The sequence below is a fragment of the Caenorhabditis remanei genome, chromosome I, assembly GCF_010183535.1.
Source record: "Caenorhabditis remanei strain PX506 chromosome I, whole genome shotgun sequence".
Lineage (NCBI taxonomy): Eukaryota > Metazoa > Nematoda > Chromadorea > Rhabditida > Rhabditidae > Caenorhabditis > Caenorhabditis remanei.
This window is the reverse complement of record NC_071328.1, coordinates 3,642,163-3,665,835: the sequence shown is the minus strand read 5'-3', so window position 1 is coordinate 3,665,835 and position 23,673 is coordinate 3,642,163. Positions and strand designations below refer to the sequence as shown.

Genomic DNA, 23,673 nt, shown 5'->3' with positions numbered 1-23,673 from the left:
TAGGGTGAAAAGGAGTCTCAAGTCAAGAATAAGAGAGAGATGGAAATGGCAACATTTCCGGAATTAAAAGCCGCAAATTTCCAGGTTACTCACGGTTTCAAAAGTTCTGAAAAGTTGAGAGCATGGTGGGCGGAGCCTCGGCTCCGTATCAATGCTAATATCGTAGTTAACACAGTGAGTCGCTACTCAGCGAACTCAAAATGTGATGCACGATATGTGGTAAACAGCTTCTTCCCTCACAAAGGGAAACCCTTTTAGAAAATGTTTGAAAATTTTCTGAAAATTGGCTCACAGGTAGTTTCGACCATTCTGTATACGATAGTAACAAACATTTTTTGCCCCTTCCTGCTCCGGAACTCAAAAATACGAACTCGAAACTTGCTCCGCAATTTTCAGCGAATTGTTAAACATTTTATAAAAGGATTTATCTTGTTAGATTCTCACCGGTTCCCTCCTGCCAGTACAAGTTCTCTCAAAATGTCTATATTTATGTACATTTTGCACTTCGAAGTGGTGTAACTTGATGCGTGGCGGCGGCATCATTTGTTTTTTGGAACTCGAAAGGTTTGAAGAGGGGGGGGGGGGGGGGGAGCACTTTTTGAATAGGGTTTATGGTTTTGGTGATGAAGTTTTACTATAGTTTTTGATATGATACGGTACACAAAATTTCTCGAAAGCGCAAAAATCATAAGAAATTTATCAGCCAAGCTTTATCACTTAATTTGATGGCTTTGTCATAAACTTTTTATGGCATAACTTACTTATGTTATCCTCTAACTTTTACAAATAGTTTGGTACAAATGTTCTCTCAAATATTTCTGTAAACTGTTTGAACCCAGCTGAACCATGGTTTCTCGTTGCTGTCGATCGTCTTATCACAACTTTTTTGTTTTCAACATTCCGACTGAAAACTAAAATGAGATAACAAGATCAAATCTTTTTCTATAAATTGCGTTCAATTTCTTATGAGAAGTTATCATTTCGATACCAATGCGACAAAAATTAAAAAACTTTCGAAAACAGGCATTTGGTTGGCGATCAAAAAAGCCATCGTTTTCACGAGCGGACTATCTAGGAACCAACTTGAAACATTATATGTTAGCCACTAAATAGGTCATAAAAATGCAAAAAAGTTTGGGTGGAAAAACAACCTTATCGCTTAGAGACCGGGGGCCAAAGTCACACCTTCAAAAAAGAAAGAAACTTATGCATCAACCTAATAGTTTTTTTTTGGTATGCAACTCCTCCCTAGGGAAGATCACCGAGTGAACGTGGAGTTATGGGACGTGACATACGTATATGCGTTTCGGCGAGCTCATTTTCATACTCCAGGATTTTTTTTATCGGTGCACAACCCGCGGAAAGCGAACGCCGGAAAGTTTGGTCAGCGAAATGGCCGAAGAAAATCGAGGGCGGTGGCCTATAAAATGGACTTCACGGTGATTTTTTTTTATTTTGATGGTTTTTTCGACCATTCTTGTTGTTTTCTTTCAATGAGTTTGATAGTAAACGACAAAAATTGATAGAAAAACATTAAAAACTATCTAAAATAACGGTAGAAATAGCAGCATACTCAAAAAACCTACTTTACCGAAGTGAAATTTTTAGAATTTTCTCACTGACCAAACTTTCCGGCGCTCGTTTCCAGCGGGTTGAGCACCGAAATAAAAAAATTATTGAAGTATGAAAAAGAACTGATCGAAATGCATACATTGTGATATGAAAATATCATAACTGACCACAATACGCCTTTAAAAGGACTATATTTGCAAACATCAAAGAAATTGAATAAAAGGACAAAAAGCTATTAACAAAACTATTTGGAAAGGGAAACTCCTTTCATAATAGGTCAAAACTAGCATAATGTTTGTTTAGCAGGTGGAGGAGCGGGAAGGACTGAAAAGCACTTCAAAAGGTGACAGAATGATTCATAAGAGGTTTATTTAGAGGAGAGTTTTTGATAAGAACCAGGGAAGGGCAAGTTGTATCGAGGAAAGGTTGATAGGGGATTGATGATTGAGGTGGTGTGTTGGGTGCAAGAAGTTTTTTTTTTCTGGTGAATCAAGGGGTGGGATGGTTCATTCACAGACTCACTAGGGAAGGCAATGGAGTCAGTGTGGAGATATGGGACGTGACCTACAGCACCTTGTACATGTTCAAAATTCTCCATTGGTATTCTCCTGGGAAATTTCCATGATTCTGATTAAAATCTGCGTGATTAGAAAAGCATTTACAATAACAAACAAAACATCTAGTAAAGTTTTTTTTTGTGAACTTTTAAGAGTGTCTAAAGCCCCAAAACTTATCTGGGAGGCAATCGAACAAATAACGGCATGCCGTTGTAATACAGTTTTTACGGTATATGGAGATTTTTTTCACACGTCGGTAAGGTATGGTTTGGCAGCGCCCCAAACTTTGACCTAGTTTTTCTTGAATACCAGGGTTCGAGGGCAAAAAACAAATTTATATTTGGATTCAGCGGGATTTTAGCTTTCTAATGATATATGTGACGTCCCATAACTCCAAACTGACTCCATGATCTCTCCCGTAGTCAGTTTTTATACTAGTTAGGTACGTGTCGGCCAATTAGGTTCTACCAAAATGTAGATCTGAAATTCTGAAAACAGCAGTAGCTTCATTGAAATATTTTCAGTACATACATTTTCAATTTTCAGCATGCATATTTATCAATTTTAAGAGAGTTTTAACAACATTTTCACGTAAAGTAAATATTTGAGTTGGCTAACTATAAGTTCAGAAAGCCTAACTATTCTCAGTCTTTAACCGAGCGTAGGGAATATACAATGGAATGATAAACAGAGATTCGAGGTTGAAACAAATTAAGAAAACTCAAAAACAGAAACAAAAATTAGACAACAAGCTATTGAAAAAAGTTTAACAGGGAGAGATTGGTGCATCAGCTCCTCTCAGTTTTGAAACCGAGCGTCAGGGAAGATTCGAAGGAATGGAAAGAAGAGATTCGAGATTGAGGACAAAACGAAGAAGATGAACACTTCTAGAACAATATAACAAAGCAACAAACAATTAATTAAAAAAAAGAGAACTTAACAAAAGATATCAAGTATCATAACAGTATATACATATTTACAGATGGGTCTGTCCATTAGAACAGCGTCTTCCAGAAATAGAGATGATCATTTCCCATGAGAGTACCGATCCGTGCCAGCTGCCTTCGAAAACTTCGCAATTCTTCTATCGAGATATCCCAGAGCTCCCTTGAACTTGTACTTGACTTCGGATTCGGAGCAATCTCGATTCTCTTCGAGCCATTGAAGCATTTTGTCGCAATTTTTGATTATGATTTTCTGGAAAACTTTTCTTAGGTGGTTTTGGGATTTCTTTGTTGTGAAGTAGAGCAGCCCTTTTTGAAACTTGAATGGATAAGAACCAAGGACTCGTACCGCTTTTCTAACTTGTACCAGTTCGAATACTAGAAGTTCTTTTCAAGTACAACACTGTTAAAGCTAGATAGACTCAACTAGTGTGTAGAAAGGGACGTGCCATGGCTCCTCTCAGTTTTGCAATTTGCCGCGCGTTTGATTTTAAAACAGGGGATTTTTCTGCGATTAAATGTGCGAATGAGTTCCACTTTTACGCTCTTTACGCAATGTTTTCAGTTTTGGTAGAGCACGGATGCTTTCGGTTCTAAGTTACAGATTCCGAGTTCTTACGGTCAGGATGAAAAAGTTGACACCGCCTCCAAAACAGAAAATTTTAAGTTTGAGAAGAGGGACTAATAATTTGGACCTGTAAAAGGTATGAAAACACGTACTCTGCGCGTGGTGACCCCCTCATCCCTAAAAGTGGGCATTTTGCAATAAAATCAGCCGCAAATTGCAAAAGTGGGAGGAGCCAAGACACGCCCCTTTATCAGTAGTGCAAATGGAGAAGTTCTACACTTTCGCCCTACCGAAATCCCGTTTTATTTCCTATGTCTCTCCGTTTCCCACGCATTTCTTCAGTTTCAGTAGAGCGCAGATGCTAAAATGCCCCGAAAGGGAGACAATTTGGAGTGTACTAACAGTTTGAGGGAACAGGGACCTATTTTAAAAGCGGTGCCTTAGATTTTATACGAAAAATTTCAAGTCGGCAAATTTGAGCATAAGGGAGACCCTTTACACCCCAAAAATGCTTACCGGCTCTCTTATCATCAGCTCCTTGAAATCCGTGGCAAGTTTTTTGAACTGCTCTCTTCTTTTGGCGGCTCTCTTCCTCTCCTGCTCCATTCGAATTCTTCTTATTTTCTCATTTTCAATTGACACAGCCATGGCACTCAACTGCACAGGTTCTTGGCTGCGAGTCACACATAGATGATTTCCAGTCGGGTATTCCGTAGCTGAGATGGTGAGAATTCCATTGACATCGATATTGAACGACGTCTCAATTAGGATGGTACCAACTGGAGATGGCTGAATTCCGGATATTTTGAAATTTCCGACAAGATGATTTTGTTTTGTTTGGAAATCCCCTCCTTCCCACACTTGGACAATCAATTCAGACTGGTCCCTCTGAACAGTTTCGTAACGTCGGGAGACAGTAGTTGGGATCCCAGTGCTTCTTCTGATAACTGGATCCATGATCCCTTTTCCGTTATCAACTCCAACCGAGAGTGAAGAGACGTCGAGAACGAGAAGATCCTTGAATTGGTTGTGGTCTGAGCACATTGCTGCATGGATAGCCGCTCCGTGGGCGATTGCTTCGTCGCCGTTGAGAGATTTGTTGAGTGGTTTTCCATTGAAGAATTCGGAGAGAAGTTGTTGGATTTTCGGGATGCGGGTGGATCCACCGACAAGGATGACTTCATCGATCTGGAAAATTACACATGAGTTTTAATCGATATGAAAAGGCGATATTCAATGTTTGCATTTAAATTTTGGGGTATGTCCCCAAAACAATACAAACGTCTCACAGGACTCAAGTACAGAAGCCTTGGCGCAGCAATTGCTCACCGAATCTTGTTTGGGAGGAGCCTAACAATTAAAGTCCGTTAACACCGAGTGTTACATTTTGACACGCAAAAATCTTAACTATAGGAAAAGCTTGACGGCTCATAAATCGGTTGACAGAAGGATCAGGCAGAGTTTTATATCAGATTCGGAATCTACGGACTCGAAAGTATCAGGTGCCAAATTCTTAAGCTGTTTGAAAGACCTACCGTATGGCCACAAACCTCCTCAGAACTATGATTAGAACGCTCAGTATACGTCAACACATTCATGAGAATACTTAGGACATCCTCAAACGGTTCTTCGCCCTCACATGCTCAAATCGAACTACAAATTGAATTTAAGACTGCATCTAAGTTCTAGCCAAATCATCCTATCACATCTTAACTCACCTCCCTCATAGACATCTTCGCGAGTGTCAAAACTTCCAAAACTGGGTCCAACGTCTTCCGGAACAGATCCTCACACAAGAACTCGAACTGCTCTCTAGAAACAATCGATTCGAAATCAGTTCCCTCGAATAGCTGATTGATATGAACTCCGATTTTAGAATAACTCGACAATGCTTTCTTCGCAGCTTCACATTCATTCCGAAGACGTTGAAGTGCTGTTGGACACTGAGTGATATCCTTGTGGTAAGTAATCTTGATCTCCTCTACAAAGTGTTTGACAATTCGATCCAAAAAGTCTTCTCCTCCCAAGTCCACATTTCCAGATGACGCTTTGACTTTGTAGATTTCATCCAAGTGGAGAATAGCGACACTGAGAGTGCCACCTCCCAAATCATAGACAAGAATGTTCTGCTCCATTGGGAGTATCTTCTGAATTCTACCGTAAGCAATCGCAGCGAGTGTTGAATCATTCACAATACGGAGAACATTCAATCCAGCCTGTTTACTCGAATCAATTACAGCTTGACGTTGCGAGTTGTTGAAGTGAGATGGAACTGAGATGACTGCATCGCTGACTTCTGAATCCAAATATCTCTCAGCCATCGATTTCAACTTGAATATCATCAGAGCATTCAGTTTTTCGGTTGAGTACTGTTTGACTTCTTTTCTGTATTTCACCTCAATTTTTGGGGTGTTTTCTTCTTCAATGATGATACGGAAGGGGTAGTTTTTGATGTTTGCTTGGAGGAGTGGGTCGTCGATATTACGTCCGATGAGACGGTTGAGACCTGGAATAAGAAATTATGGTAACAATGTACACAGGGGGGTAAGGTCCGCAACGAAACGCTTTGAATTTTCCTTCCGAGTCGCGTTGCGTGCGCGTCGCGTTTTTCATTGAAAGGTACGACTAAACTTGAATTTGGCACCATGCCAACCGCTGTGCGACGAATCGCATTTTCGCGACCTAAAGATTCGCATCCCTGTGATTGTATGAAGCTTTGGAATAGCGTCAAACATTTTCCGTTACTGTGTCAAGCTAGCGCGACAGGGCGCGATTGCAGCATCATTGCAAGTTCCGTGGAAGAAGTTTTCCGTGAAAAATGGACGAAGTCTGTCTTGCAAAATCGCCGCGCAGTTTTTTCCCGAATTAATTTTCACACAGATAAGTCGCGGCACCCTCTATTGAAAGTTGGCGGCCAACCAACGTTTTGGAATAATCTGTGCACCGGTGCTGCAAAACAGACTCCGCCCCCATTTTCCACGGAAAATTTTTTAATTTTTTCCACGGAATTTGCAGGGCCATCGTTCTACGCGTAATCTATGAAACTTTTTTTGATAACTGGTTCTGCTGCTATCGTGCTCTATCGCACTTGGTTGGCACTGTGTCGGGAAGGAAAAGTACCTCGAGAAAAAATGATGTGAACGCGCTCTGTTGATAAATGAATCGGCTACGTCAATAGAAACTAGAAATTTACGTCAGTAGAAACAAGAAACGAACTAACAACACGCGCTGAAACCGCCGTACATGAAGGTGAGCCTCATTAAAAAGATCAGAAATCGTCGTCAAGTTCCCGCGCTTTTTTCTTAACTTTCTGAGTAGCGATTCCCCCCAGCAATGCCGATACGCCGTCAATTCCCCCACCCCCGTAGCCTCACTCACCAACAACAGTGTTCTCCGGATTTTCGTCTATCTGCAACTTTGCCAACTCTCCAGCCAACACGTCATTCATATGGAATGCCACCATCGACGGTGTCGTACGATTTCCTTGTTTATTTGGGATGACTTGAACGATTCCATCTTTGAAAACTGCCACGCAAGACTTGGTTGTGCCGATGTCTATTCCGATTACGGAACGAGGGTTCATTATCTGAAAACGTAGAGTTTGAGAGGGGAACATGATAGAAAACAGAACTTGGGACGGTGCCAAAAAGAGTTTGAAAAGTAAAAGAAAGAAAAATATTCTAATCATACTGCCCTATACTTTTGAATGAAGCAGTCTAATGCTCTATGCTACATCTGGTCAAGACATCGTAAAGCAGCCGATGACCTCGCCAGCATCGAGTCAAAAAGGTGTCAAGAGTATCTTATTACACTCATAAACATGCTTTGAAGATAAGAGACTCCGAGAAGAAGAGAGGGGGGAGACTGTCTTGATGTGGTCAAATGCTTATGTTAGGAAGAGACTCCAGACATAACAAGTGGGCGGAGCTAGAGGGGTACGGTGATGTTTGAATGTGACTTCAAGTCGCTGCGCAGGGAATGTTAGGGAGAAGAGGAGAAGTTGTGAAAGGGGATTCGGTGACAAGAGTGCAAGACAAAAAGGTCGTTCCGAGGAGTAACTTGGCAAGGTGCCAATATTTTGAACAAGAGAGAGACAGGGACGCTGTACCCAAACACATCTAACTAGAGACATAAACTCACGGAAGGTTCTGAATGGATGTTTGTGGATGGAAAGCCCCAGACTCTACCTCTTGCTCCGTGGTCGAGGGGAAGAGAAAGTGATCTCCGGAAAAAAAGGGACCCACGGCTTTTACCAATAATTATTGGTATTGGAACTATACTCTAGTTTCACATCTAATGACCGACACTATCCAAGACTCTATTCAACATCTGGCCACGACGGTATCATAAAGCAGCCGGTGACCTCGACACTATCGAGTCAAAGATGTATGTGTTAAGAGTATCTTGTTACAATAACAGACATGCTTCGAAGACAAGAAACTCCGAGAAGAAGAGAGGGGGATACTGTCTTGCTTTGGTCATGTGCTTATGTTAGGAAGAGACTCCAGACACATTCTTGGCAATGTGCCAGAGTTTTGTACAGACATTGACACTGAATAGAAACACAAGTTTCTGCAGTTATGGAGAGAATAGATAGTAGGATATAAGGTATCATAGTTGTCACCGGGCCGGCCCGGGCCTTGGGCGGGCCTTGAGATAACTCACTTCAAAATGAAAATTAGGAGCCGATCAATCTGTCAAATTGTAGGTCTCGGTGAGCTCTACTCGAGTCTATATTCATTTTCACTATGAGTTCAGTGAGAACCGCTACACAATCTATTCAGTGGCCGGGCCTTGCTTCAAGGCCCGGCTGTTTAAGACCCGGACACTTAACAGATTTTACAGCCGCTCTCACTAAACTCACAGTGAAAAAATAGACTCGAGTAGAGCTCACCGAGACCTACAATTTGCCAGGTTGATCGGCTAATAATTTTCATTTTGAAGCGAGTTATCTCAAGGCTAGCCTAACTCGGCAAGTGTCGCCAAGTCTAGCACGAGCCTCTCACAGGTCTAGGCGCACATCTCCCACAAGTGTTACGTAAAAGCAGGCCAAGACTTGTGGGAGGCTTGTGGGAGGCTTGGTGAAAGCGCGGTCCAGGTCCTAGAATAGCTTCTTATTGATTTTCTCCTTTTTTGCTTAAATATAATTCATTAGAACTCATAAATTTATTAGATTAAAAAAAAACAAAAAACGAAGGACAATCATGTTAAAAACAAAGAAAAATTACATATTTCGAGCGAGTCAGTTATTATTCCTTCGGATCTGATGTAGGTGAAGATGATGGGGATGATAACATAGGTGATGTAGACGTCGTCCAGAAATCCGATTGATTATGAGCTCTAAAATTCAAGAATAAAATTTCATAATTTCAAGAATAAATTCTCACATTTATTAGCTTTCCATTGGCGGTGTTCTTGAAATTCCCCTCCGCTGTTTCCGTATGATTCCTTGAGCAGAGTTGACAGCTTTCTCGGTTCTGTAGAAATACAAAGTGTTGTTCCGGTTTGAACCCATTGAGTTTCTCTGAAGTTTCAAAACATACAAATCTGAATACTTGCGAAACAAAGTTCGGAATGATAAATGTAACAAGGGAAATACTGAAAACTCGTAAAAATGGGTTAAAACAGAAAAATAAAATAAATTTAAATGAGTAACTGTCAAAGAGAAAATCAATAGCCAACATTGGGCCAATACTTGGTGACCCTCTATCCTTGGCTCTGATCACCCAAAGTTAGGCCAAGACTGGTGGAAGGTTGCGCCTAGACTTGTACAGCCGCAGAGTTTGGCCTAGACTTAGCGACATTTGCTGAGAAGGCTCAGTCTGGCCCGGTGACAACTATGTAAGGTATGGGGCTTATTGAGAAGCGTTTCAAATTATGGAGACCTGATTCGTACGCCAATGCGCTGTTCCTGTGCTCGTTCGTTGTAAAAATAAGGGTATCTTGCGTATACTATTCGCCGATTTAGAATTCCATGTGAAAAAACTTGACGATATGAAAAGTTTGAGAGTTCATAACTTGGCTCACAGAGACATTTAGCAGGTTTTGAGTGCAGAAATGGACTCTACGTAGTCGAAAGTACATATGAACCATACGAGTTCTAAGTCCGTGATCTACTACGGGCCGGATGGCTATTCGTTAATGTGCCGCGGGCCGGCAAAAAGTGACAAAAAACGCAAAAATGACCAAAAAAGGCATTCTAAATAGCCATCCGGCCCGTAGTAGGTCACGAGCATAGAACACGCCGAGATCTACATTTTGGTATATTTTTCAGCTCATAATATTCATTTTGACGCGAGTTACGCGCCGGCCCGTGTCGGCCCGGTTGACAAGTATGATATGAACGGATTTATAGATCGTTTGAAAGTGGCGTCTCCAAAGACTTCTCTTGTAAGCAGAGAAAATCGCTGAAAATTATTTGGGATCACCTGTTGAACATGCTGTCATCAGAAATGGTTTCTGTAAATTTTTGATGTCACGCTGAAATATTTCAGAATCCTGACATCTCCTGAAGCTCTCTCTCTCTCACAAATCCCATTCTGCATGTGTACACAATTCCAAACATTCTCCAAAAAAAACGTTTCTCTCTCTGAAAAAGTTCCCATTCATATATTTTTCTCATTTCAAATCACACATCTCCTTCTCTTCTCTCTTTTCCGAGTTTTCCCAAGTACATTTGTCACACATACACACACACACATTTTCCTAAAAACCCAATTGCTCGCCGCTTCTTCTTTTTCTCACACATCCGCTTCTCATCGTAAGCAAAACTTGAGTCGTGTCGTCAGTTGACCCCAAAAAAGAGCAAAGACGAGTCAAAATTAGAAAGCGATTCAGTGGAGTTTTGGGAGGAGCAAGAAGGATGGGAAAGAGAGTACTGATTCGTTTCGTTTTCTCTCTCTCTCTGGCTTTTAGGTTTTTATGTTTTCCGGTTTTTGTTCGGTAGAGAGAAAGGTCTCAAGGGTCCACACAATCCGATATCATTTTTCTACATATTATTGGACATTCCTATTCTCCCGGAAGAGGAAAAACAGCCGTTCATCTTTTTCTTCTTCCGTTATTCTTATCTTCATTTTTCGTCGAGACGCGCATACTTATTTCCTTTATGTATATGGAATCGGAGGTTTTGTGGCTTCTAGAATTGATGTATGTATAGTTAGTCTTGAATGAAGAAAGCGCGCTCCACTGCTACTTACTACAGTAGACTCTTGCAATGCACAAAAGTTGATAGTTTTTACAGTTTTCAACCACATGCACTTTTTTTTTAATTCACTGAGTAGCGACTCTTGCGATGATACGGGAATTTCGATTTCTTACTACTATAGTGCGATGAGCCCATATAAGCGAAGATTTGAACGGTTCATACCGGAGAGCCGGTGCGATACCACCGATGCCCGAGAGTCCTAGACCACGGGTATCCTTTTTAAACCGAATTCAAGAATATAGGAATTTTGGTCACTGTAGTAATTTGGTCAGTGTAAGATTGTCAGTGTAGTTTGTCACTGTAATCGGTTGGTTTTTCAGTAGTTTTTTTTTTTCAGTAGTTTTTTTTTCAGTTTCTAAACGTCGCGGTTTTAAAATGACCTTTTTTAAAGGGGAAATCCACAAAACTTTCTTGGTTCTGCATTTTTTTAACCCCTGGGTTTGCAGAAATGCATCTTATTTTACGAAAATTTTTCGAAAATACGGTCAAATCTCTCTAAATTTCACAATGTAACCTAATTCCTTATACGACAAGAAAAGCAAAAACTAATAGCATGGGGTCGGAGTCGAACCCAGGATACAATTTTATTTGTCAATCTCCTTACCAGTTGCGCCATGAGGGTGAAGCTGAGCGTGCGAACCTCAGGGTTATTTGAATGTTCTGTTTGTGGCGATTTTCATGGCTTTCAAAATTCTCGTGAAATTTTTGTGAACTTGGTTCCTAAATAATCAAAAGTTAGTCCAAGTTTTTTGTTTCCAACCTATCCTCTGCCATCCATTTCTTCTTTTTTCTTCCTCCTTCCGCCTCAATGAACTTCTAAAAAGAAGAAGAATCTTTAAAAAAGGGAAGAGCATTCCATTGTTCGAGTAGTGAATTAGTGATGGACATTTTTCAAGGATCATCGAAAATTTCCATCTCATTGAGCACTTACGCTTTGTTGAGAAAGTTCAGTTGTCCAAGGCTTTTTTCCAAGCTTTGATTTACGCCGTAAATCTACACTACCGTAATTTTGTTGTTCATTTAGAAACGTTGCAACAAGGAACACTTTATTCAGCTCTTATCTTCTGTTTTTTTGTTTTTTTGCTCTCTTTTTTCTTGTTTTTCGCTCTCTCTCTCTCTCTCTCTCTCTCTCTCTCGACATTTGACCCACTAGGGGGTGTTCCTTCCCCCACGATTTCTGGTTTCCCCCATCTGCTTCCTTAATTCTCTCTTCTTCTGCTTGCTCATCGAATTCAATTTTCACATGTTTTTTGATGATACTGCGTGTGCCAACACATTCGAATTCTGAATTTGATTTCGATGAGCGTGGTGAGAAAGTGCGACAACCTTACTGTTTTGTCACCACCCTGGGGAGCTGAGTGGGTCTGTGGCGGTTTGGCGCAACTGGTTCCGTTTTGGTGTGATGCGCGGCGACTCCGGGGTTCGAGTCCCGCACGGGTTTTTCGTTTTTTGTTTTGTTTTTTTTTTTGGTAAATTATGAGGTTTCGGACCGAAATTCTCAGTTAAGGAGCATTACTACACATACTACAAAGATTTCAGTTGTCTCCCATCACCATTTGTTTCCAATTACTTCCAAAGGTTCGAATTTCCCCTCCTCCTCAGTTTTCCAAAATCCCAACAAATCATCACATCGTGTCATCCTTCTTCTTCTTCTCTTCCTAGAGAGTACACAATATCGAGAGACGCAGAGATGCTTCGAATCTGATTTGGAGCCGTAGTTAATGGCGCCTGGGGTCCCCTCATGAACGCGAACGAAATTTTTTATTTGTTTTTTCTCCTCCGTGTTGCTCATTTTGTTTTAGTTGGGATATATATATTCTGAAACTCTCTCTCTCTCTCTGAAACCTCCCTGGGGACCCATCGGCCAGAGGTTTTCGGCTCGGGCGGCTCGAATCATACGTCAAAAGTCACTGCATTTGCATTTGGACTTCCGTTTCTTTTTTTGTTTTGTTTCTTATTTTTTCATGTCAAAATTCTAAAAATTTCAGAAAAATTTCAGAAAAAGGCGCTGGAAAATAATGGGAGGACAAAGTAGCTGAGGAAGGAGACCAAACTGGCTTCGAGAACCGTCGCACCGCCGTTTAGAATGTCGCTTTTCATGTTTTTTGGACTCGGACGGGTACGTTTTTCCAATTATTTCGAAAATTGCAGGTAAGTAAACGCGCTCTACCGAACTCTGAAAAAAAACTGTGTGGGCTTCGGTTGGGCGCGTTTGCTGGAACAGTACCAAGGTTGCAAGTGCGCTCTACCGAATTTGAGGAAAATGCGGGTGATATGAAGCGACATAGATGAGGGATTAGTTTCCCAACTTTTTGGAATTTTAGAACTCTAGGCCACCACCGAAATCTAAAAAATGTGTCAGGCTTTTTTTGACATGCACTTTTTTCTTCGCTCTCTCTTTTCCCTTTCTTGTGGTCCGTCTGTCCCACGTTTTTTATGTGCAGAGTGCAAAATGGGTGCACAAAGACAAAGAGTATTGAAGATACTGGAAAAACAAAAATATTTGAAATTTTAATTGGTCAATTGCAAAAATGGATAGTTAACTTTAGACAGTTTTAGAGGATTTTAACGAAGTCAGAATGAAACATTTTCAGTGAAATTTTGCTCAACTTTAACATCCCGTAACTCTTATACCTCTGCCCCAAAACGTTCAAATGTATGTTCGCTGTGTAGATCAAACATAGATCTATATTTTTGCAGTTGACAACTTTTTGATAGCTCTTTACCATTTCGAGATACAAAGCTTCAAAGATGGCAAGGTATCTGCGCGAAGGAGGAGAGAAGCAGAGAAGCGAGAGCGTCTGTCTTCTCTGCGTCTCTCCTCTTTCGCACAAATACCTTACCGTCTTTCAAGCCCAGTATCTCGAAAGGGTGAAGAGTTATCAAAAAGTTGTCAACTAAGAAAATGGAGATCGAGATTTGATCTACACAGCTAATGTAAATTTGAACAATTGGGAGCTAAGATGCGAGAGTTAGGGGATGTCCAAGTTGAGCAAATTTTTGGCTGAAAATTGAATTTTTCTGCTGAATTTTTGATTGGAGTTGCGGATTGGTATTAGCTTTTCGTTTTTTCTCACTTTTTGCAGATTTTGAACTCTGTTAATTCAAATTCAAAAATTCTAAGGTATTTGCGCGAAGGAGGAGAGACGCAGAGAAGCGAGAGCGTCTGTCTTCTCTGCGTCTCTCCTTTTTCGCACAAATACCTTACCACGGTCTTCGAAACCTCCAATCTAGGCAAACAAACTCATACTGACGCAAAACGCGCGAACAAAGTTTTTGATCTGAACATTCGGCGGGAAGCGAATTTTTAGCACTGAAAACCTTATTTTCAGCCGTTCTCGAATTAAAAAAAATTGTTTCATAAATGTGCGATGAAAAATGGATAGAGCGTACAAAAAGCTACACATTGAGCTCAAAAAAATGAAATTGTGTCATGAACGGAAATTGATACTCCTCTTTTTGTGATTTTCAGCGAAATAGGCTTTATCTCATGACCCATACACGTTTTTCATATTTTTTAAAGTTTGCTGGCACAAAGACACACCTATTCACAATTTAATGAGCGAAAATTATCTTAGAAACTCTTTGGTTCAGTAGAAAAACCTAATTTTATGAAAAACAGCGTCGCGAGGAACAGAAGCACTGAGACATAATATATTTTTCTGGTTTTGTGTTTAAATGATAGATATTGATCCGGTCTATCACTTTTTCATAGAGTTTTTCGAGAAAAAATTCAACAGTCTGAAAAAACTTCAAAAAACCGCGTTTTCAGTACAAAAATTCGCGAAATTTTTTTTGGAATTTTTTGGTGTGATGCAACTGCGCTCTTTTGGACTTGGGTCAGATTTTCTGCGAATTGGAAGTTTCGAAGACCGTGCTTACCGTCTTTCAAGCCCAGTATCTCGAAAGCGTGAAGAGTTATCAAAAAGTTGTCCACTACGAAAATATAGATCTGGATTTTTCCTACAAGATGATAGTAAATTTAAATTACTGAGAAATTTTCTGAAAAAGTTATGAGCTCTCAAAGTTGACTGATTTTCATAAGAGATAAAGTGTGGGGGGAGGGAAGGAGTACGCGCCAAAGACACGTCAGCACTCATAACGACTGCAAGAATGACAATGGGCAGTGAATAAGGATGAAAGTGCTATTCCAATTTTGAATTTTGCGCCGAAGGCGCGCCAGTCTTTATAACTGCTCCAAGATAACAATCGGACCAACACGGCTCATTGACCATTCCCAACCGGAGCCATGCCACGTGCCATCCATTCCATCGTCTCACCCTCATCCTCTACTATCTCGCATCTCCACGTCAGCAACCAACGAATTGATGGACTCAACCCCAAAAAATCTGAGCGAGCCCATCCGCAACGTATCCGCTCCTTCTTCTTTTCTCTTTTTTCTGAGTGATTTTTGCATCTGACGACTCTCACTCCCGGACCGAAGCGACTTGTCACTTTTCACTTTCTCCGCCCTTCTTTTTGAGAGCCAACACCACTCCTTGTATACAAATTCATTTTCTTCTTATTCTTATTCTTCCTATTCTTTTTCGCTTTCACTAGAATGTCTAGACAGTAAGACAAACCATGAAAATGAACGAAGAGGATGATGAGGATTTGAAGAAAAGTGTCGAGGAAGATATTCTTAAAGCGTTTCTAGAGGAAGACTTTAAGTCACAACACTATGATTCTATATGGGAGGTATTCAAGCGCGCCCTACCGTAATTTTTTCTCCTAAAACCTTATCATGTTTCAGTGCCTTCAACACAACCGAAGAGCGATCGCCGTCAATGGATTCATCATCGTGTTCCTTATCGTCTACACCACGATCGGTGGATTCATCTTTCTGAATTTCGAGTTCGAATACCAGCAATACATGAAACAGAATGCGACTTTAGAGAAGAGACTTTGTATTGAGTCTCTGTTGAATCGGGATAATCGGTTGAGATTGACACGGGCGTCGGATGTGGCTGCAGCAATTGCGGAGAGGTGTTTGACGGAAAAAGTGAGTTATGGTGGAGTTTGAACCAAAAGAAAATTGAAGAAAAAACAAAACACAGAAAAAAATTGGTCAACTTTGACAGCTTGTAACTTTTTACTCTTGTATTCTACACCTTGGAATTTGTGGTCATTGCGTAGATCAAATCTAGATCTTTATTTTTGTAGTTGGCAACCTTTTGATAGCTCTTCACACTTTCGAGATACGGGGCTTCAAAGTTGCTAGCTAAGAAGGAGAGACACAGAGAAGACAGACGCTCTCGCTTCTCTGCGCCTTTCTCCCTTCAAGGTTAAAGCTACGATCTTTGAAGCCGCGTATCTCAAAAGCGTGAAGAGCTACCAAAAAGTTGTCAACTAAGAAAATGGAGATCTTAATTTGATCTACACGATGCATGTAAAGTTGAAAATTTTGGAATGGAGGTTTGAGAGTTAGGGGATGTCAAAGTTGAACAACTTTTTTGCCTGAAAATTGAATTTTTCGATGAATTTTTAGTTCGTGTTGCAGTGATACCGTAGTCTTTTTTTTCATTTTTTGAAGATTTTGAACTGTGCTTGAAATTTCTAGAATCCCAGTACTTGAGTCCTTGAAAATCCTCGAAAAACCTGAAAACCACTCATCTCAATTATCCATCGCAAATCTTGAGCAAACGCGCTCTATGGAGATTTTCATGAATTTCGATAGAGCGCGTTTGCCAACGCTGTAGAGTTCCAGTAGATCCAAACCTAGTCAATTGAAGTCCAGTAGAGCGCATTTGCACACCCATCAATCCTATTACAACCCATTTGGAGTCCATTAGAGCGCAATTTCTTCCATCCTCCATCGTCTCTCCAAAATTTTTGTATTTCCAGGTAAAAGACGACCGAATGCAATGGTCATTCAAGTCAGCCGCTCTCTACTCACTGGGAATTCTCACAACTTTGGGTAAGAATTGTCTTTTTTTCGTCAGAAAGAGTTGAAAGGAAGCGGTCACACACTCACATCCAGATACTCTTTGACTGAGTGATGACTTTGGACAAATGGACAGTCCAGAGGGAATCCGGAGGGGTGAAAAAAGAAAAAAGAGGCCAAAATGCAAATGTACTTGGGGATCAAGTTTTCGCGGTTTTTTTCGCGTAACTTTTGGTAACTTCTCAAGTGGAGACACATGAGAAGTTTTGAGACACTTCTTCTTGTCAAAACAAGAAAAGTTTGCCACTTTTTTGGAATAATCCTTGTCGTCGCCTCGCTTTGTATATAAACATAAGGAGAATTTGGGAAGGAGAGGGGAAATGGAACAGATGGTTGAGACAAGACAATTGAGACAATTTAAAAGTTCATGTGGTTTTTGAGAGATTCGTTTTGAGAGACACGAAAGTGTCTATTTATGGCGACTAAAAGGGGGATTAGTAAGGGTCAATGAGCAGAATCTGAGGGGTCCTGGAATATACCACGGTCGGAGGACGTTCTCCAGGATGTTCAATGGTGGCAAGAGTTAAAAAATGTAAAAAATGTTTTAACTATAAAACACTTGATCCCGTAACAACAAATCCGCAGCGTAGTAACCCACAATCAGTGACTGACTGATCTACTGAGTAGCGACTCACTCCTGTCATTGCACTTTCCTAATGGTGATACGCAGCTTATTCATATCTGATTTTGAAACGGGAAATAAGGGTCTCGATCGCAAAATTCCGTACTGTCTGGATGTCTTATTTTACCCTGCAGTATCGATGTGTCACTTGCACGGGCCGGAGTGTCCGACTGCGTAGCGACTCAAATAATAAACTCGAGAAGGATACGGAGTCAACCTCTCTAATTCTAACATTTGAGGAGGGATTGAGAGAACACCTGAATCTTGGCACTATGCCAAACTTAGAACGAGGTAGCGAAGCAGATGTGCGACCAATCTGACTTTGAGAGTCTATGCCACATATTGCGTAAATTGTTTAATGATATATTAACTATGCCACATATTGCGTAAATTGTTTAATGATATATTAACTACGTAGATCAAACTCAGATCTCCATTTTTGTAGTTGACAAATTTCTGGTAGCTATTCTGGTTTTTGAGATATGCGTCTTCAAAGATAAGGTCATTCGCAATGACGCCTACTGTTCCAGCAATTTAAGTTTCAAGGCGCGTATCTCAAAACCTCGAAGAGCTATGAAAAAGTTGTCAACTAAGAAAATGGAGATCTTGATTTGATCTATAACGTAACGAAAATTTGTGTTAATTGGACAAACACTGGTTCTGTTACAAAGCAACAATCTGTGACATCTGCGTTTTCACTCTCTCGCGAAAATGCCCATATCTCAAAACCTCGAAGAGCTATCAAAAAGCGGTCAAATACAAAAATGAAGATCTAAACCTGATCTGTAACATACTCAAACAAAAAAGAAGCTGGAATAACTCGGCGCGCAGTGACGGATTTCTTAATGCTCACCTGTTTTTACAGTCGACTCCTTTCAACTCGCAACACACAAAACCCCATGTTCCCCAATATTTTTAGATTTCCCATTTTCTTGAAATTCCCTAAATTTTTCCTATTTGCAGGCTACGGAAAGATCGAACCACAAACAATAAATGGTCGAATATCTACAGTAATCTATGGTTTCTTCGGTATCCCACTCACAGTCATTCTCCTCACAAACTTTGGAAGATATCTCGAAGCGATGGCCACCAGATTCCGACGTCTTCTAACATGTCGTCGACGTCGTGAAGACGAAGAGGAGAACGTCTCCGGGAGTACTCTGTTCTTTATCGTTCTAGTCTATCTCATTCTTGGCGCCGTCATGATTCCTCTGATGAGCGGTCAATTCGACTTTTTCAACGGAATTTATTATGCATTTATCTGTTTGACAGCTATCGAATATGGAGATATCATTCCGCAAAAGTGAGTGTTTTCTTGCGACGAGAAAATTGGGTGGGTAATTAACTCGAGTATATTTCAGTAATTGGTTCCTACCGATCAGTGTCTTCTACATGTGTACGGGACTCGCCATATCAACTATTGCTTTAGGTAGGTCCGGGGAGCCTTGGAGCTAAGACGCTCACCTCGGAGACGGAGTCCATGGATACCAATTGGGTGTCCTGGAGACCGGCGCCTGGAGACGGGCTCCTTGGTGACCAAAAGTCATGGCAACGTCTTCTTGGAGATGTCTCCATGGAAAATTTTGATTGCTTGGTTACGGGGGCCTGGCAACGTCTCCAAGGAGTTCTCTAGGCAACCGGTACCCTGGTAACCTGGTGGCCAAGGAGACCAAAATGGTCGAAAGCGGAACGGAAAAACCCATCTAGAAGCTCAAATTTTGATTTTCACGAAAAGCAAAAAAGAAATTGGAGCAGGCGGAATCGAACCCTGGTGGTTTTTTTACTAGCCAACTGTTTTCCCAGGTGCGCTACTTGGGGTAAAGGTGATGTCACACCCCCGAAGGTTTTGATAACTGTTCTGCTTCGGTGGTTTTTCGCAAAACCCCAATTTGGGGATAAAAAATATTTTCGAATATGAAAAAACATTGTCATAAAAGTGGGATAAAACACCAATTTAATTCCAGATATTGGATCAATTTATGTCAGAAAGCTGCATTTCATCGGAAAGAAAATCAAAAACATTGCCAACATTCGTATTTGGTTTGGTGCTAGAAAGTGAGGCATCATTTTAATTTTTCCAGATTTTCCAAAAAAAATTCACAAATTTTTCAGTCTGGAAGTCCGAGAACTTATCACAGCTGTCGGTCAAAACATCGGAATCGATCAGAATGTGATAGCCGATATCGATATCGATACATTGGTGAAGACGGCGATTCAAGTGAAGCTAGGGAGACTTTCGAGAGTCCCACAGACACATATGATTGTTGAGGGAATATGGCCACCCGAGTTGGTGCCGCTTTTTATGAAGGTACTAATGGGATTTTGAATTTTTGAGGATTTTATAGAAATATTAAAGATTTTATAGGGATTTTCACGTTTTTTTTCTAAGTTTTCTACTTCCAGGACGGCCAATTCCCGCTTTTTGTGGATTCTGAGGATGATTTGACTGGACTCCGACCGAAAAAGTACTCGGTGCATTTTGAAGACGAGCCGATGATTTCCGAAATCGATGACACTTCGGATTCAGAGTTTGCTGCTGACAAATCGCAGACGACGTCTTCAAGATTGTCTCCGATGCCGCCACGACGACCGTTACACTTGAAACTTGAGGATTCCACGACTGGTAGGCTTGTTTTGGGCGATTTGTTAAGGAAATTTTCGAAAAATGGGAAAATTTAGTAGTGAAAATTGCAATTTCGCTTTTATATTACAAAATTGACTTTTTTACTTCTGATTATTTGATATTTAATATAAGACAAATTTTTTTTCATCAAAAACTCAATTTTTCCGTTTCAGCCGGTGAGCCGATTCTAATTTGTGAGGGGTAAATTTGAAAACCACTTGAAAAAATATGAAAAATTTGAGTTTTCTCTGGAATTCTTCGATATTTAATTCAATAAAACAGCATTTTCGTTTCAGATTCTTCCGACCCGGCGAGACGCGATGGAGTGATGAATTCTTCGGAAGTTACTACAACACTCACCTCCGAATTATCCACCGACACTTAATTTTTCTATTTCTCTTTCAAAAATCTCTGAAAAACGTATGGATATGCAAATAAATGTGTCGAAAAATATTAATTTTGCAAAATATTTTGTTTTTTTCAAAAAGATTACTGTAGAATTTAAAGGAACATGTCATCCTCTGGAGCTTTCGTTGCGAGACCCGTGGGACTTGCCACGTCTTGAATTGTGGCGCGAAGTAAACAAACCGCTTCACTTTTTCTGGAAAAATACAGTTTTCCTATTGTTTTTTGCCTTTTTCCTCAAAATTTGTTGAAATTCCTGCTTCCCGGCTTAAAATCTACTAATTACAACAAAAAACTCCCAATTCTATACATTTTTGGCACTTAATTTCGACATATTCGGGAAAATCAACAGTTTTCCGTTTTTTCAAAAAACTTTTGCGCCAAATTCACCCCGTAATCGTCCTATTTTCCGAATTATTTCTCTGGTATATGGTAAGCGGTCTGCAAACACCGCCGTTTTTCGAAATTGCGTACTTTCTCATTCTTAAAATTCTTCATTGTCAACGTGGTGCTCATCGTAGCAATTCTCTGATTTTCCTCATTTTTCTCAGTTTCGAAACGTTCGCCACGCCTCCGCAGAACATATTTAAGTTCTTTTATCCACTTTCTCACCGTCGCCTCGCCCTCTATACTTAACAAGAAGAAAAAATCGATTTTTGTTCACTTTCTCGAAAGAACTATTCTCTTTCCTAATTTTACTGATTTTCGATTATTTTTCGGCGACAACTTTTCTTCCTTGCAAGGTCATGTTTCTCGTCAGCATTTTTCGTAGGAATTTGCGCGTGATGCGTTTAGAACCTGTGTTCCGGTCAATACCTATCTTCATTTAATTTTGATTCGATGGCATGATCGTTTTCGGTGATATGGTTACAAAACTATTTTTCTCAATAGGAGGGGTCGCCGTGTCGATTTCTAGTCGGTAATTGACCGATTCAGATTTTTTTTAGAGAGAACTCTAACGCAAGATTCGGAAGTGGGGAATATTGAGAGCATCCACGCGATTGATTAGCCATCCGTTTCCGCTTATAGAAAGTTTTATCATCTCGCAATAAAGGTTCTGGTATAGCTATCGCCGATAAAGGTTTTTGCTAAAAACCTATGAGTCATCATTTTGATAAACATCGATCGAATCTTTGGCCACACACGAAGCGACCATTGTCATTCGATGGTCGATTTTTTGATATTCAAAACGAATGCAAATTCCTCATGCCAACCTCGATGACACTGAACAAACTTTGTTCCACTTTCAATGCAATATTTCGAAATATTTCATATCATCTTGCGTCCCTCTGGTTGTTGTTTATATCGCCGTAGTAGTCAAACAGCCAACTAATATTGCCGACCTTATAATTTTCAAGTGGTTTTCTTTCTCCATTCGTTTAACTTATTTGAACAGAAACAACTTCTTTTTAGTCCAAACAAATAGGGCGGTGTCGGCGCTCTCTTTCTCTCGTGTTTCTTTTCTTATCATTCATGATAACGCACGCCTTTCCTCACTCATTCTTCTTTTTTTGGTGATTCAGAGTTGTGATACTTCGAGACCGAGGTTCGTATTTCTGGTTGAATAAGACACAATCTCGTGCCAAGGTTCATTGTTAAGCCTCCAGAGATATAGATTGTTCTTGTTTCTCTCCTTTTCTGTCTCGTTACCAAAAACATCGATTCTCACACTGCCAGCACATTCATTTGCTGCTTCATCCATATCGGCTCTCTTCGGCTTCAACTCGATCGATGAGGGGCGTGGTACTCTGCGTATCTCGTTGTGAGCGGGTCGGCGCGTTTCTCTTTTTCTCTACCCGTCACACAACACACGCACTCTCATCATTGATTCGTTTCAACATCGCGAGTGGCGGTGTTCTTCTCTCTCTCTTCGAGTCTCGTGAGTTGGGTTGCCAGGCGTTGTTACCACGGTTTCTGAAGATACACGTGCACACACTCTCTTCTGTTTTCATCTTCATTTCATTCTCTTCCAATTATCTTGCCGTGTACGGTCTCCTCTGCTTTCTCTTATTTTTCCCTTTAAAAATCCGCTAACTTATCTATATTTTTTCAGCCGCTTCTAACTTCTAATCAAACAATGGCCGCCGAAGCAAAGCCAGAGCGTAATATCAAGATCTCGTCTTCGGACAACGAGACTTTCACGGTAAGTGTTAGAGTTTATCTGGTTTGGACAAAGCGCGTGATAATTGTTTTCTCTGAAACGAGAGAGACTGCTTAATCGATAAGAACGCGTTGCACTCGCAGCGCGCTGTCTGAAAGTGTTCTTTTGAACTATTGATCAGCACTGTGAACGTCATGTGTCGTGGAAGCCACACATGAAGGGCGCAATGAAAAAGTGCATGGCGACTTCGAGAGTCATTATCGATCAATTGTCCTAATGTACTAAATGAACTCATTCCAGGTTCCACGTAACGTGATCCGTCTCTCGACCACTATCAACACTCTTCTCCAGGATCTCGGACTTGACGAGGAGGATGCCGTCAACACTGATCCAATTCCAGTCCAGAATGTGACTGCTCCGATCTTGAAGAAGGTCATCGCCTGGTGCACCTACCACTACCAGGATGCTACTCCAACTGACGATGCAGACAATCGTGAGAAGAGAACTGACGACATCGCCAGCTGGGATGTCGAGTTCTTGAAGGTCGACCAAGGAACTCTCTTCGAGCTCATCTTGGTAAATAAATAGCAATAGTCTTAAAGATTTTTACCATTCATGATTCAGGCTGCCAACTACTTGGACATCAAGGGTCTTCTTGATGTCACCTGCAAGACTGTCGCCAACATGATCAAGGGAAAATCTCCAGAAGAGATCCGTCGTACTTTCAACATCAAGAACGACTTCACTCCAGAGGAGGAGGAGCAAATTCGCAAGGAGAACGCCTGGTGCGAGGATTAAATTCTAAAGTATTCTCTCCACCACAACTCTCTCTCTCTCTCTCACTTCGACTGACACACGCTTCTCTTTTCTCCCGTTCCCTGAGCCACTCTTTTTACATATGGTCTCTGTATTACATTACAGCGCCCTTTTTACCCCAAAAATAAAAATTCCGGCTATTTTGTAACGCACCATTTTAATGAGAAAAGCTATTCACATTAATTTCCTTCCCGTCCCATTATTACCGTTCTTAAAACCACAATCTTCCACCAGTACCATTAGACACCGACCCAACTCGTTGTACATGACAGTCGAAGTCGTTTAATGAAGTTAACTTTTTTGAACAGCGGCGACAA

The 23,673-nt window shown here is 40.8% G+C and overlaps 4 protein-coding genes across 4 annotated transcripts; 2 read left to right on the top strand and 2 right to left on the bottom strand.

Moving 5' to 3' along the window:
- Positions 1 to 3,155: 3,155 nt before the first annotated feature.
- GCK72_000511 (uncharacterized protein) lies at positions 3,156 to 7,224 on the bottom strand (the record flags this gene model as incomplete). Its single annotated transcript, XM_003109169.2, has 4 exons — positions 3,156 to 3,326; positions 4,158 to 4,829; positions 5,360 to 6,147; positions 7,020 to 7,224. 4 exons carry the CDS (start codon positions 7,222 to 7,224, stop codon positions 3,156 to 3,158), a joined length of 1,836 nt encoding a protein of 611 aa, XP_003109217.2.
- Positions 7,225 to 15,429: 8,205 nt separating this feature from the next.
- Positions 15,430 to 20,419, top strand: GCK72_000510 (uncharacterized protein; the record flags this gene model as incomplete). The annotated part of the gene is made up of 9 exons (XM_053722537.1): positions 15,430 to 15,543; positions 15,599 to 15,847; positions 16,690 to 16,762; positions 18,375 to 18,714; positions 18,773 to 18,840; positions 19,376 to 19,466; positions 19,524 to 19,719; positions 19,815 to 20,034; positions 20,331 to 20,419. The coding sequence occupies 9 exons, from the start codon at positions 15,430 to 15,432 to the stop codon at positions 20,417 to 20,419; spliced, it is 1,440 nt and encodes a 479-aa protein (XP_053591182.1).
- Positions 20,420 to 22,516: 2,097 nt separating this feature from the next.
- Positions 22,517 to 23,338, top strand: GCK72_000509 (uncharacterized protein; the record flags this gene model as incomplete). The annotated part of the gene is made up of 3 exons (XM_003099267.2): positions 22,517 to 22,582; positions 22,841 to 23,116; positions 23,165 to 23,338. The coding sequence occupies 3 exons, from the start codon at positions 22,517 to 22,519 to the stop codon at positions 23,336 to 23,338; spliced, it is 516 nt and encodes a 171-aa protein (XP_003099315.1).
- GCK72_000508 (uncharacterized protein) lies at positions 22,832 to 23,623 on the bottom strand (the record flags this gene model as incomplete). The annotated part of the gene is made up of 2 exons (XM_053722536.1): positions 22,832 to 23,112; positions 23,563 to 23,623. The coding sequence occupies 2 exons, from the start codon at positions 23,621 to 23,623 to the stop codon at positions 22,832 to 22,834; spliced, it is 342 nt and encodes a 113-aa protein (XP_053591181.1).
- Positions 23,624 to 23,673: the final 50 nt, after the last annotated feature.